The sequence below is a fragment of the Carassius gibelio genome, chromosome B11 (assembly GCF_023724105.1).
Source record: "Carassius gibelio isolate Cgi1373 ecotype wild population from Czech Republic chromosome B11, carGib1.2-hapl.c, whole genome shotgun sequence".
Classification (NCBI taxonomy): domain Eukaryota; kingdom Metazoa; phylum Chordata; class Actinopteri; order Cypriniformes; family Cyprinidae; genus Carassius; species Carassius gibelio.
The window spans coordinates 19,686,959-19,700,386 of NC_068406.1; the positions used below are offsets into that span (position 1 = coordinate 19,686,959).

Here is a 13,428-nt window from a genome sequence, read left to right on the forward strand (position 1 = left end):
TAACTACACTTCCCATAATTCCCTGTTGCCACATGAGAATTACACAATACATTGAAAAATGATCACATTCTTTATACTTCATTCATCTTTTTTTAAGTTTTTCATCTGATATTATCATTTTTTTTGTTTAGTTAACAATTGCAACATATAAAAAATCACATACTGTATCACAGACACTGATGTGTGTGTCTGTTAAAAAATCCTCACATACTTTATTTTGCACTGGCACTAAAAAGTTTTGTCAGTAAAGGCAGAGAAGGTGAAGAAATATGATATTTCCCATTTTTCCTGCCTCAGACACTGCCAGCATATCACATCACATAGAACACTTCTGAACTTGTAAGTGGGAACTTTGTAGGAGGCAAAATATAGTATGACCTTTTGCATTTCTTACAGTTGTGTATTAAAGATATGGTATATGTCACTGGAATATGCTCTAATGTATTTTTAGACATTGCTGGTCCTTCCATTCCTTTTCTTAAATATCAGACACATTTCTGACCTTAGAGGTTGTTTGTGTTCCACTGTGCTGCTTTTCATTTGTTTTTCTATGTAAATACGTGTTAGACTAGCTTTATCAAACTGAAGTTACAATACAGTCCAACAACAACAACAACAAAAATCATGTTTTCAAACACAAAAATTATTTCTGTGTGAATGGTCCAATAGTCTGTCTTGTAATGAAAGTTGGTTAGTAATGTCCCAAGAGAAGAAAGCTAAATGTTCAGATCAAATCCATGTCACCTGCTTGTTCTCTCTCATGACAGCAGGGCAGATGGTTATGCCACCTATACATTTATCAGTTAAAACAGACTGACTAGTTACTTTTGCATTTAAGAAATGCTAATGGTATTTGATAAATTCCTCTACATTGTGATTTAAATCATTTGGATATGTTATTTTCCTCAGCCACCTGTTATTACAGCGCTAATATGTCACAATGCATTATTACCACACAGCCGATTCACACACCTCACTGTATAGAGGAGACCGAGATTCTTGGAGACAAATCTTGGTTGTAATTGAGCACTCATGTTAGACCGGCTGAAAACAAACCAAAAAATTCAATGCTCAAGAGATATATTTACGCTCTGAACAGAAAAACAGAGCACTGGGTTCATTATGTATACACTGCTATGGGAAGTGGGAAAGAAAAAGAGTGAAGACTTGGACTTGGCAGCCCTTAAGCTGCTTGTTAGATACTGCTACTCTCATTAAATATAGATGCTGTTTCTTATATTGGGTGGGTTATTATTGTTAAATATTAGGGTTAAATCCATGAGCAAACCTTTACATAATTTTGTTTATTTACATCTATACACAAATAAAGTTGGCATTTCCTCTGTTTATCTCTTGTTCTCTTGCTCTGCTGACTGAAAGAACAGACTTTATATAATGTTGCAATTTCTCTAGCTGGGGAAGAGTAGAGCTGCGTGTGTTGATATTTGCTCTGAGCAAAACATATTTTTATGACCTGCTTCATAGAGTAAAGTAAGGTAGACCTATCTCTATTTTTTTTTTCTGCAGCTTCGTACCAGGTGAAACAGGGAACCTGTGAGGTGGTGGCCATCCACCGGTGCTGCAATAAGAACAAGATAGAGGAACGTTCACAAACCGTCAAGTGCTCCTGCTTCCCTGGTCAGGTGGCCGGTACGACACGTGCACAGCCTTCTTGTGTGGAGGGTAAGTGCTTTTCATGTGTTGCAGATTATCAATGAATAAAGGCATTCTAGAGCAATTCCTCGTTTCAAAACACTATGTTACAACCTCAAAACATGTTTACTATAATACACGATTTGTTAACTAATACATTTTAAAAGGGTGCTATTATGCTTTTTCACTTTTTCAACTTTAGTTAGTCTGTAACGTTGCTGTTTGAGCATAAAAAGATCTGCAAAGTTGCGAAGTTGCAAAGTTGCAAAGCTCAAAGTCCAGTTCAAAAGGAGATATTTTATTTAACAGAAATTACTTTTCAAAAACTACAACGAACGACTTGTGTGGACTACAACGCATATTTTCCGGGATTTGTGACATCACAAAGATCGGCGAATGGGATGAGACCTGGTTGAGCTGCACTTGAGAGACAAGGAGTGTTAGTGGTTACAATCATCCGGGTTTAAATCACGCTGAAATTGATTTGATTTTGACGCAAAATGTAAACTGAAGCTAGCAGCAGGCAACATTTCCCAACCAGGCGCAGAGTGCTGTCATTCACAACACACACTGGCCGAGCTAACCAATCACAGCACATCTCGTATTCCAGAAGGCAGTCCATCATTTAATACAGGAACTATTCAAGCCGTTTGTGTCAGACTGGGGAGAGAGGTATTGTAATAATGTAAAATATGTGAAAAATAATGTGTTTTTCGAACATAGTATGAGAGACGGTTCTAGTACACACCCAAAACCAAATCAAGACTTTGTAAAAGAGCATAATACGACCGCTTTAATGTCTGACACACAAAATTCACTCCATATTTGTGGATTTTCTAACATAGTAAGCTTGCTTAGTAGCTCACCTGGTACAGCACTGTGATGTGAAGCGCTCGGGTACAAGTCCCATGAAACATGAGTTGCAGTTCTTGCAGTAATGTAGGCAGAGTCGTATAGTTCTAATGAGCCTGTGATAAAAATATTATGAGGGTGTGCAAAATAAAAACCGCATCGACAGTAGTGTAGTATAGTCTGAGCACATTAAAATGGCCCAATTTACAATGGTACTATCATCCACCTGGTATTATCAGCCCACCCAGTGATGGAGGGCGCTTTAAGGGCAGTCATGGCCTAATGGATAGAGAGTCGGACTTGTAACCCGAAGGTCATGGGTTTGAGTCTCTGATCCAGCAGGAATTGTAGGTGGGGTTGTGAATAACCAGTGATCGTTCCACCCTTAATACCATGCCTGAGGTGAGACCCTTGTCTCTGCTTCCTGGGCCCAAAGCATTGGCTGCCCACACTGCTCCGGGCGCATGTTCTGTTCACGGTGTCTGTGTGTGTGTGTGTGCATGTTCATTGCTGTGTGCATGCACCTGGATGTGTTAAATGCAGAGTTCAAACTCTGAGTATGGGACATCACTTCACTATTCATCTTCTGTGATCCATTCACACATGATCAGCACAGAAATGTAACCGTTTATACCTGATGTTAACCTGTCTCTTATGGCCAATTGTGAATGGGTCTCATTGGGAAAAGTCTCTGATTTTGCTAAATATTAGGTGTGTTTTGATATCAAAGCCATTATCCGTTTGATAAATGTGGCAACACTGTCTGACGCTTCATCTCTTCACTACTACCTAAAGGTTTAGGACAAGAGAGTGTAGTTTGGGTGATGAAGGAGGTTTAAATGTGTCCCTTCGGTCATACTGTATGCAATTTAGTTATGAAGGCAAGAGGGCGAATGCTGGTAGCCATTTTTCTTCTTTGTCTTCTTTGACACTGAGACAAAATACCCCAATAGAAAGAAGGGAGGGCTGCACCAGGGGAGGTATTCCATGTTATGACTTCCATGGCTCTCTTTGACTATAGTTCATATAATGACAAAAATGGGTCCTGTGCACATTTTGTATTTTGTATGTGAGGCTTCAGGACTGTATTATGGAGACACAAGAAATCTGATGTAACCGAGCGAAAGACCACCAAAAACTATAAAAGGATAAAATACACAACCATAGGGATAAATTCATCTGATATTTGTATATACTGTACCTAATACTTTAATTATTAAAAATATAAATAAAATTATGCACATGGGTGCAGTATTATGCAGTTTCTTTTTCTTTTAATACTATTGGTATACACAGCACGGCAGAAAGAGAGTTGGAGAGGCTGTGTGTGATCTCACATCAGAGGTCATGTTAGCTCTGTGATGAGGGAAGACAGAGTCAGTATGATTGACCTGTGTTTTTGTGCAGTGAAGGAGAGAGTGGTGAGGGTCATTTCCTCTATCAAAATCGCTGGATCTCTAGATCCCTCAGGCCATCAGTCTCACTTTCTCCCTCAGGACCACACAGCCCTCTGGAGGGAGGTCACATAGGAACATATTCTCCACTTCTGATTCCTGAAGCTTCATAAATATCTAATACACAGCGCAGAGTTGGAGAGTAGCTAACTGGAAGCAGTGATATGACTACCTACATTTTTCAGTAGCTTAGAAACGGTGTAGTTTTTCTGGAAAGAAGCAATTTTTCCATAAATTAGTGCCGTACAGTAGCATGAGAAAATGCTTTTGTATTTTTTTGTATTAAAGGTTCCATGTATGCAAAGCAAAAATGAATAAATGTATTAAGGTTTTGACAAATATATCATGCAGCACAACTGTTTCAACATTGATAACACTGATGAATGTTTCTTGAGGAGGTTTCTTGCATTTAATCGTGTTTTTTAAAATAGTGTTTAGAAAAAAAAACTGTGATGGGAGTATTTGTGATTTTTCTGTTGTAGCTATATTATAGGGTTGCTTAAAGTTTTTATTACTTATTATATAAATGGTAATACTAGTATAGGGAACATTTTCACCATTAACTAGTTGCTTATTAGCATGCCTATTATTAACATATTGGCTGTTTATTAGTGCTTATAAAGCAAATATTCTGCATGAACATATTCTACTACTATTATGCTACCCAATACCTAAACTTAATAACTACCTTAATAACTATTAATAAGCAGAAAATTAGGAGTTTAATGGCGAGAATTGGACCTTAAAATAAATTGTGACCATATTTATTTTTAGATGATTGCTAAAGTAGATATTTGTATTGTGTTATTCCTCTGTATGGCCATTAGAGGGCACTTTACCCATTCATATTTCATTAAAACATCAGTGTGAGCCGTAGAGGAGCCTTATAAAGAGCTGAAAGAAACTTCATTGAAACCTTCAAAAGATGAGAGTTGAGATATACCTTCTTATGGCAAATCAACTAGGATCAGAAATTAAACAACGAAGCACTGAGACCTTGGACTTTAAATCTCATTCAATGAGAATGGAATAAATAAGGGATTAAATATCTCTGCTGTCTGATGTAGAGGTCCTTTGGTACTCTGTTCTGGCTGAGACTGTATCTCTAGTCACTCCTCTGTGAGCTCTTAAGTCTCTGCAGGCCTGCCCATTAAACTCTCATTAGAAGAAGCGAAGGGAAGGTGGAGAGAGATTCCCTTTGTCGCCCTGTGGGGAGATCTGCTTCACTCTGCGCGGGGGTCTCTTTTTCTGCCCTGTGTGCCCAGGATTTCTGCTCTGCTTTGGAGCTTGAGGCGAGCCCCATCTGAGCCTCTGCCAACTGTGGTTTGGGTATCAGCACTCAGCCACACACACAGGAACTTCAAGGCCCTGTCTAATAAGTCCAGCATCTAGTCCATCTAGACATTTGTCCACAGGAAGGTTTATTTTGCAGTTACACCAGACCTCCTGTACATACTTATTTTACAGAAAAATAGACATATATCTTTTTAAAATAATAAAGTGATACGAGCGACATGAGATTAGCACAGCTATAAAAGTTGATTGCCGGGGATGGTTTAAATTAAAATTTTATTAAAAGACTGAATAAATGAGTAAATAAATATATTTGATTGCAGGTTCTAGAAGATGTTTTTAATGCAGATTACAGTTACATTTATTATTATTATTATTATTATTATTATTATTAGATTCTAGTGTTACACTTGTTGGAATTTTTCAAACACACAGTCCAAATGATTTTATTTACAGTATAAAAAAGTATTTTAACAAAAATAAAAAAAGGATTATTATATCTACTGTGTGTATATATATATATATATATATATATATATATATATATATATAAAACAAACAAAGGTTTTAGATGGCAGCAGTTTGCATCCAGATTGCTGTTAGAAATCATCTTATTTCTCAGTGTTACATTTGGTGAAGTCTATCGATCAGCTTATAGTCTTAAAGGGCTCATATGATGCTGCTAAAAAGAACATTATTTTGTGTATTTGGTGTAATGCAATGTGTTTATGCGGTTTAAGGTTAAAAAAACACATTATTTTCCATATAATGTACATTATTGTTTTTCCTCTATGCCCCACCTTTCTGAAACGCATCAATTTTTACAATACTCATCGTTCTGAAAAAGCGAGGTGGTCAGCTATTCAGTGCGTTGTGATTGGCCAAATGCCTCAAGTGTATGACAGAAATGTTATGCCCTTTAACATACTATGTAGCTAGCAGCACGAGACTCAGTCCAGCTGCTCTGCTCGTGCACATCCCATCATCAGTTCTGTTTTAGCAGTTCAATCAATGTACTGTTAGGAGTAACTGAATAACTCGGGATATTGGCTTATTTCATGCGAGAGGGAGTGTAAGGCACATTTATAAATTGAATAACTTAAGTAGTTTGTGGATTACTGTGTACTGGAGATGCAGACCATTTCAAATGATTCAGTTTGATTTGGTGAACTGGTTCCACTGGTTCAGTAAGAATATCCGGTTAAATAGAAAGATTTATTTACAATCCGGACATCCCTAGACAATACAAAACCAATAAAACCCATTACAAACGATGTATTTGTTGCATCCAGTTGGGACATAATTACTGATTATAAAGACTTATATTATCTTTTTAAGCATTGCGTCACGTTTTACGCTGCATAAACATAAGACCATGTCTGCTTTTGTGATCTGAGAAACAACAAACAACAAGCCTACTCTACAGCTCAAAACTCGCGTTTGAATCATCACTGGCAAATTATTTAAATATAAAATATGTACTTAAAGGCTATGAGTCAGAAGCGCCAGACTGTCCTTGCAATGTTTGAACTGACCAACTTTATAGAAACAGCCTTTGTGCCACAGACGCATTGCAGGCTACTGGTTCAGGAAACAGTCATTAACCTGAAATTCAACTCAACTGATTTCTAGTCCTGTCCTCTGTAGGAAGGCCAAAAAAAGTAGTTTAGATTAGACTAGAAAAATGCAACCAAGAATAACATATCTTATGCCATTTACAACTATCTTGTACCTTACTCTATCTTATGCCAACGGAAGGCTGAGGTTACATGTATGCAGTGGCAGATGTGGAGAAAACCCACTGTGATTTCTTGACGCACAGCGAGTGATGTGTCGGATTCATGAGCTGGAATGCCTGCTGTTTAATAAATAGGTCGGTGGGGTCAGGTGTGTTTCCTGCGCTGCTCTTCGGGCATATCCTTAAGGAGACAAATGTGCTTTTAGCCTGCGGAGAGTGATACTGAATTAATACACTGCATTAATGTGTGTCAAAGGCAGAATCTGTAGCTAAGCTGATAGTGTTGTAAATTAGGTCATTTCAAGCTTTGTGCTGCTGAGACGGAGTGCTGGGTAATCTAATAGACGGGTATAAATGGATTTGGATTGATACTAGGGGGTTTTGAGTCTCTGAAAAATTAACCACAATGTAAGGTGTGTTAGCTGGGATGCACACCCATAAACATATACATGCACATATATACATTATTGTTTACTACACCCATTAATCTCAGGTATGGCAAAATACATGTTTGTGTTGTGCAATAATAATTATTTTTTTAAACTTTTTTTGTGTGTACTCGCATCCTGTGTACAGGAACTTGTTGTAACTTTGCAAACTTGATTCAATAATCAATATGTACTGAATTCTGGATACCTAAAAACACAATTTGGTATTGTGTAATTTTTGTGCTGCAAGTGTCAACAAGTGGAATTGCACAGGGATGGGCAAGGGATGATGTATTTTTGTTAGCATTTTTAGCATGAGTTAGCATTTTAGCACTTGTGTTTCCATTTGCCAGTCAGTGTTTTTTTTTTTTTTTATGCAATTATGGTTAAATGACTGAAATTAAAAGCCTGTGGTTAACACAAGCTAAATATATGTTCATGTTTTAATACTGATGTATTCAAAATACAAAATAAATACATACTTGTGATACTATTAAGCTTTTACTTGTCTTGAAAAAAGTACTCTAGGTAAACTCATCTATTCATTAGTCCACTTTTCGACCTTGTGTCAATCAAACTCAAATTTTTGCTATAATCTAAAAGCCAGTGGAAAAAAAACCTATTGGGGATTTTGTCTAAGGGAAACAGGGTGATGCAAAATTTTGCATTAGCTTACAGAAATATTCTCAATGATGATGGTTTTCGAACAGGTTTCTCAAACACTCTCCTCTCTGCCATTGGTAGGACAAACAGATTTTCCCATCCCAAATACACACCGTTGGTTGGTCAGTGCTGCTTTGTTGGAATGCTGAAATAAACAGATGAATGTTTGATGTTCAAATCATTTTATAAATGGCTTATATGTGACTAATGTAAACATACGAAACTTCTTAAATATGCATTGTTTTTCCTGTTATCTCACATTATGACATGGGCATCATATTGACAATAGTGGCAACATTTTGTGTTTGAGAGAGAAAGTCTGCATGATTTAGAATACTTATGATTACCACATGCTGGGTTTCCCCACCAGGCCCACTACAACATGCCACAAACCCCAGTGCCAGCAATTACAAACACAAACAAGAAGAGACAGACAGTGAGACACTTTCTCAAGATGTCTGACATGCTGTTCCCATTCCATCTTGCTCTCTGCTTTTCCCTCTCACCAGTTGTCCTCCCCCCTCTCTCTTTCCATCCTACGGTATTCGTCGGTGTATTCGTCGGTGTCTTTCCTGCAGTTTCCTCAGCCACCACATGATGTCAGACACATTTCAAACACAGCCTGTTAAAACCTCTGAAATAGGGGTAGGGAAAATATTTCTGTATCCTGGATAGTCTGTCACATCTCTAGCAATGACACTCTCTTAATCCAACAAGGCGCCATACAGGAAATCAAAGCTTAAATTAGTGCCTTCATATCCTCAGATAGGGCTTTTCATGACTGAAAATAGAAAGACCATCAGTGTCTTGCAGTTGTCCCTGCCACATCAGCACTAAAAGTGAGAAAAATCCTTCCAAGTATGTGGGCTTTGGCCAAACTCTATCCTGTTAAATGCCTAAATGGTGGAGTGAGAGATTTAGTGTGAAAAAGCTGAAAAAGGGTTCAGACAAAGGTGTCCACAACTGCAGACCTAAAGCCATTTAACTCCTGGAAAGCTTTAGCAGCTCAGCTAGCCTTTTTCTTTGGGGAAGTTTCAAACCCTCAGTCTAAAACACCTATTCTAACATGTACTATAAAAAGGTTGTTTTTCTCTCTTTTTTTAACAGTTGTACAGTTTGAGGTTCTTAACCCTAATTGTAAAATGTAATTTAGTCCTGTGATAGAGAAAGCTGAATTTTCAGCATCATTATTCCAGTCATTTAAATTTTGCTGATTTGCTGCATGAGAAACACTTCTTGTTATAATCCATGTTGGAAATAGTTGTGGTGATGAATCTTTTTATGGCAATCATGATGCTTTTTTAGAACAGTGTTTATTTGAAATAGAAATACTTTGTAACATTAGAAATATTTTTCGTTCACTTTTCACCATATACACACACGTATATTAGTGCTGTGAAATGATTAATCGCTTATTTTTGTTTGCATAATATATGTGTGTGTTCTGTGTATATTTATTATGTAGTGTATACATAAAACACACAAACATTCAGTATATATTTAGAAAATATTTACATGTATTTACATATCTATATTTATATTCATGTACATTTTTATTATAAAAAATATATTTAATATATAAACAACCCATTTTTCTGAAATATATACATACATGTGTGTGTATTTTTCGTATCTAATAAATATACACATATACATATATTATGTAAACAAAAACGTTTATTTTGTATGCGATTAATCGAGATTAATCGTTTGACAGCTCTATTAATATATATATATCCTGCAAATTAAAGAAAAATATTTATTTTGATCATTTTGTCTGATAATTATCAAATAATAACGGGTTGAAGAAGAAGTGTGTTTAGTGTGAATTTGAGTCATGACTGTGAGCTCTCCACAATAAGTGGACACCCATGACCAATATTTATCCTCACAGCAGTTGTTATTGGATGCTAACTCAAAGAAAACACTCATATTGTTGTGTATGTTTGTTTAGTTTCACGATACACTCACGCAGACAAACCATGGAGAGCTCTCGACAATAATGAAAACATCCTTTCTCATCACAATGTAAACTGCTAGTGCCTAGAAAAGCACTATATAAATGTAACAAATTATTATTATTATTATTATTATTATTATTATTATTATTATACCTAATAATGCCCACATTAATGCTAATTATGCACCCACTGATTCTCTGAACCACTGCAATCAGACTGTGAGCTTCATATAGACGGAAAGGCACACAGTAGTTACTGCTTTTGCAGCTGCTTATTTTGTTGATCTGTGAGCATCACCATTTGACTATAGCCGTCCTACTCTCCAAATCTACAAACACACATGCTGAATGAACCTCTGCTTTCATGTCCTGTAAGGCGTTCTCTCACGATGCTTGAGAGGATTTGCCCGTGTTCCTTTGCATAATTCCATGTAAAGCTGATTTTCGCTGTGTATATCCTCTCTCCTTCTATTCTTGTGGACAATGGGCTTGAGAGTGGCTCTCTTATGGACGCACTCATCTCAATGAGCCTCATTTGAACAGGCTATTGATCGGTGTCTCAGAACTGGATTTGGAGTGAACTAGGCTTCTTTGGAAGTGACACGGGAGCGCTTGGACTCAGAGGACTTGAAAAGCAGAGTAGCGAGGGTGTTTTCAAATGTATTGTATTGGCAAAAACTTCTATTTGGGATTGATAAAGATTTTAATGGTGATATAGAATTCCTTCATTGTTAAGATACAGCTATGTGGACATATTTGTCAACTTAAATATTAATGTTTATTTAATATTTATATGTATTAATGTTCATATTTTAATAATTGTAATAAACTTTTTTTTAATGCTTTTCATCAGCTCTCATGAACCCAAGTTTAGGAAACCTGTGATCAATGTTGACCTTTTTTCACACTATTTTCTTGTGTGGTGTTAACAACTGTTTTTTTTTTCAGCCTTTGCTTCAGCAAACATTCTTGAAATCTTGATCTTTCATGTATTTTCATTTATTGTTTCTCAGTTGGGAAGTGATGTGATCTGTATTAGTCATCTTGCCATTGCAGGTCAAACATACACTTGAAATTTTTCAATATTACAGGCTTTAAAATGGTCACTTTTGATGAAAATGTGAGAAAAGTGATGTTCAATGAGATTCTCTGAAGATAATTATGTTGAGAGTAGTTTAATATTTCATTTTCTCCATCTCTTTTTCAGCTTCCATCGTGCTGCAGAAGTGGTGGTGCCAAATGCACCCGTGTTTGGATGGCGAGGAGTGTAAAGTTCTTCCAGATCTTACCGGTTGGTCCTGCAGCACCGGAAACAAAGTCAAAACCACCAAGGTCAGTGGGACAAGTAAAAGCGAGTTGCATTTTGCTAACCAGGTATAGTTGGTTCTTAAGGAAATAAGGACAACACTGATTAACGCCTGGTTGCAATCTGACAAATGATATATTTAAGTCCAAGAGAGCCAGGTTGGCACAGAAACAGGCTTCTGCCCATTGAAAGACAACCTTTTTGTTGCCATAAAAGTACCTTTTAAACAGAAGAGCTAATACATATGCCATCAAAACACTACTCAGGAGTATTCTCAAAGGGGGTTTCTTTGAGGACCCCTTCTCCCAATGCCTTTTTTCTCAGGCAAACCATTCTTCAAAGCAACGTTTTGTTGAGGCCTTACTTTTATAAGACAGTTCTCTGAAGCTCTCGAAAGTACAAGAAGGGCTACAGTATGTTATGAGATACAATTGTCATATTTAGGGGTTTGTAAAACAATTAAACACCTCTTTAAATGTTAACTTGTTTTAAGGGCACATTACTGCAGGGACACAGTTCTGTTTTAATTTTTTTATTTGTGCTACAGTACATCCCTACAGTATGTTATAGGCAGACGCATCACTCAAACTTTCTAAAAGAGACTTATTAAAGAATGAGCAAAGCTTGAAGATATATATATAGCATTTCAGAGTAACTCCACCGATTTTGTGGCTCAGCGAATAAATCCCCAAGGACTTCAGTCGTACAGGAAAAGTTTCAAAGTCCGAAGGAGAATTTTCAAAAGCAGAGCCTAGACAAACATTCAGAGACAACATTGTTGGTCCATGCTAGCTTTTTTTACTTGAAAAAGGCAGAAAAGCAAACAGGAGAATGGACTCATTTTCAATTAAACATGTACGTTTTCTGTATCAGCTCATCTGAACCTATGGTTTAATGCTTCAAACTGTCAGTATTCAAGCTAAAAATAGTTAAGATTGCTGAGATCAGGTTTTCAAAAAACTTTCTTTCTGTATGGAAAAGAAGTTAAATGAGGTAAATGCTTACCTCATAAATCAAAATAAAGAGTAGAAATGAGACTTTGAGACATGAGATGTGCTTCTTTTTGTTCGGTGCACATGGGGCTGATTTCATGCAGTTGTGACATACAGGTGAAGTATTAAAGAAATTACGGTGTGTGAGAACACAACTGCTATAAGAATAATTGCTCAGAGTTATAAAGTAACATCAGAACATCTGTTGTGTTCATTAAAATGCATTATGGCTATATGAGCTCCACTGAGGCTTTCAAATTAAGAGTCCTAATTAAATTGGTAACGGAGAGAGACGAGAAATGAATGACGGCTCTGGGTTTACTTTCAGGATTAATGACTCTGTTTATTGAGTCCATTATTGGCTGAGTTGACTGTCAGTGGGCTAAACCCCGCCCTCTGCCACCACAGAAGCCAATGGGCTGCAGTGAGTCACAGATGAGAGGCGGAAGGCTGTGTCTTACTCCAGTGAGCATTAATTCTGTATTTAATAGCAGTGGAAATGGAACAGTAACCAGCAGGCTTCAGCGCACATGTCACATGAGATTGTGGCGATGAGCCAGGATACATATTGTGTTCTCTCTCTGTCTCTTGCCATCTGCTTTCTTATATCTTTAAATTCTCCTCCTGTACCATCCGGTTAATATCTGTCCTTTATGTTTTTATTATCCTTCTGCAGTGGCAGCCTTTCTGTTGTACAGCTGCCGTGCAGCTTAATGTCTCTTTCCAACACTAAAGTGTCTGAGTGACCTCTTCAAATATGAAGAATTTATCTAAAATAGTAGGCTGTCATTTTAAAATAATAGAATTTGTTTAACAATGTTAATATTGTTTTGAAATGTACTTAAAATGTTTAGTAATTTCATAATTTTGTACATTTAACCCTACATTTGTAATTTTTTTTTATTATTTTATCATTTTGGCCCATTGACAAGTATTTATGGTAGCACATTATTTTAAGGATAATTCACACTATTAACTAGTGACTTATGAGGCATGCATATTGGCTGTTTATTAGTACATATAAAGCACATATTAATGCCTTATTCTGCATGACCATATTTATGATCACTTAATCCTATTCCCTACTTA

The 13,428-nt window shown here is 36.7% G+C and overlaps 1 protein-coding gene across 1 annotated transcript in view; it reads left to right on the forward strand.

Moving 5' to 3' along the window:
* The window catches only part of tafa4b (TAFA chemokine like family member 4b), a 39,686-nt gene that overhangs the window by 24,124 nt on the left and 2,134 nt on the right, over positions 1 to 13,428 (forward strand). The window contains exons 4-5 of the mRNA XM_052568578.1: positions 1,528 to 1,683; positions 11,249 to 11,373. Of these exons, the coding sequence (XP_052424538.1) occupies positions 1,528 to 1,683; positions 11,249 to 11,373 (281 nt within the window). The remainder of the gene's footprint in view (positions 1 to 1,527; positions 1,684 to 11,248; positions 11,374 to 13,428) is intronic.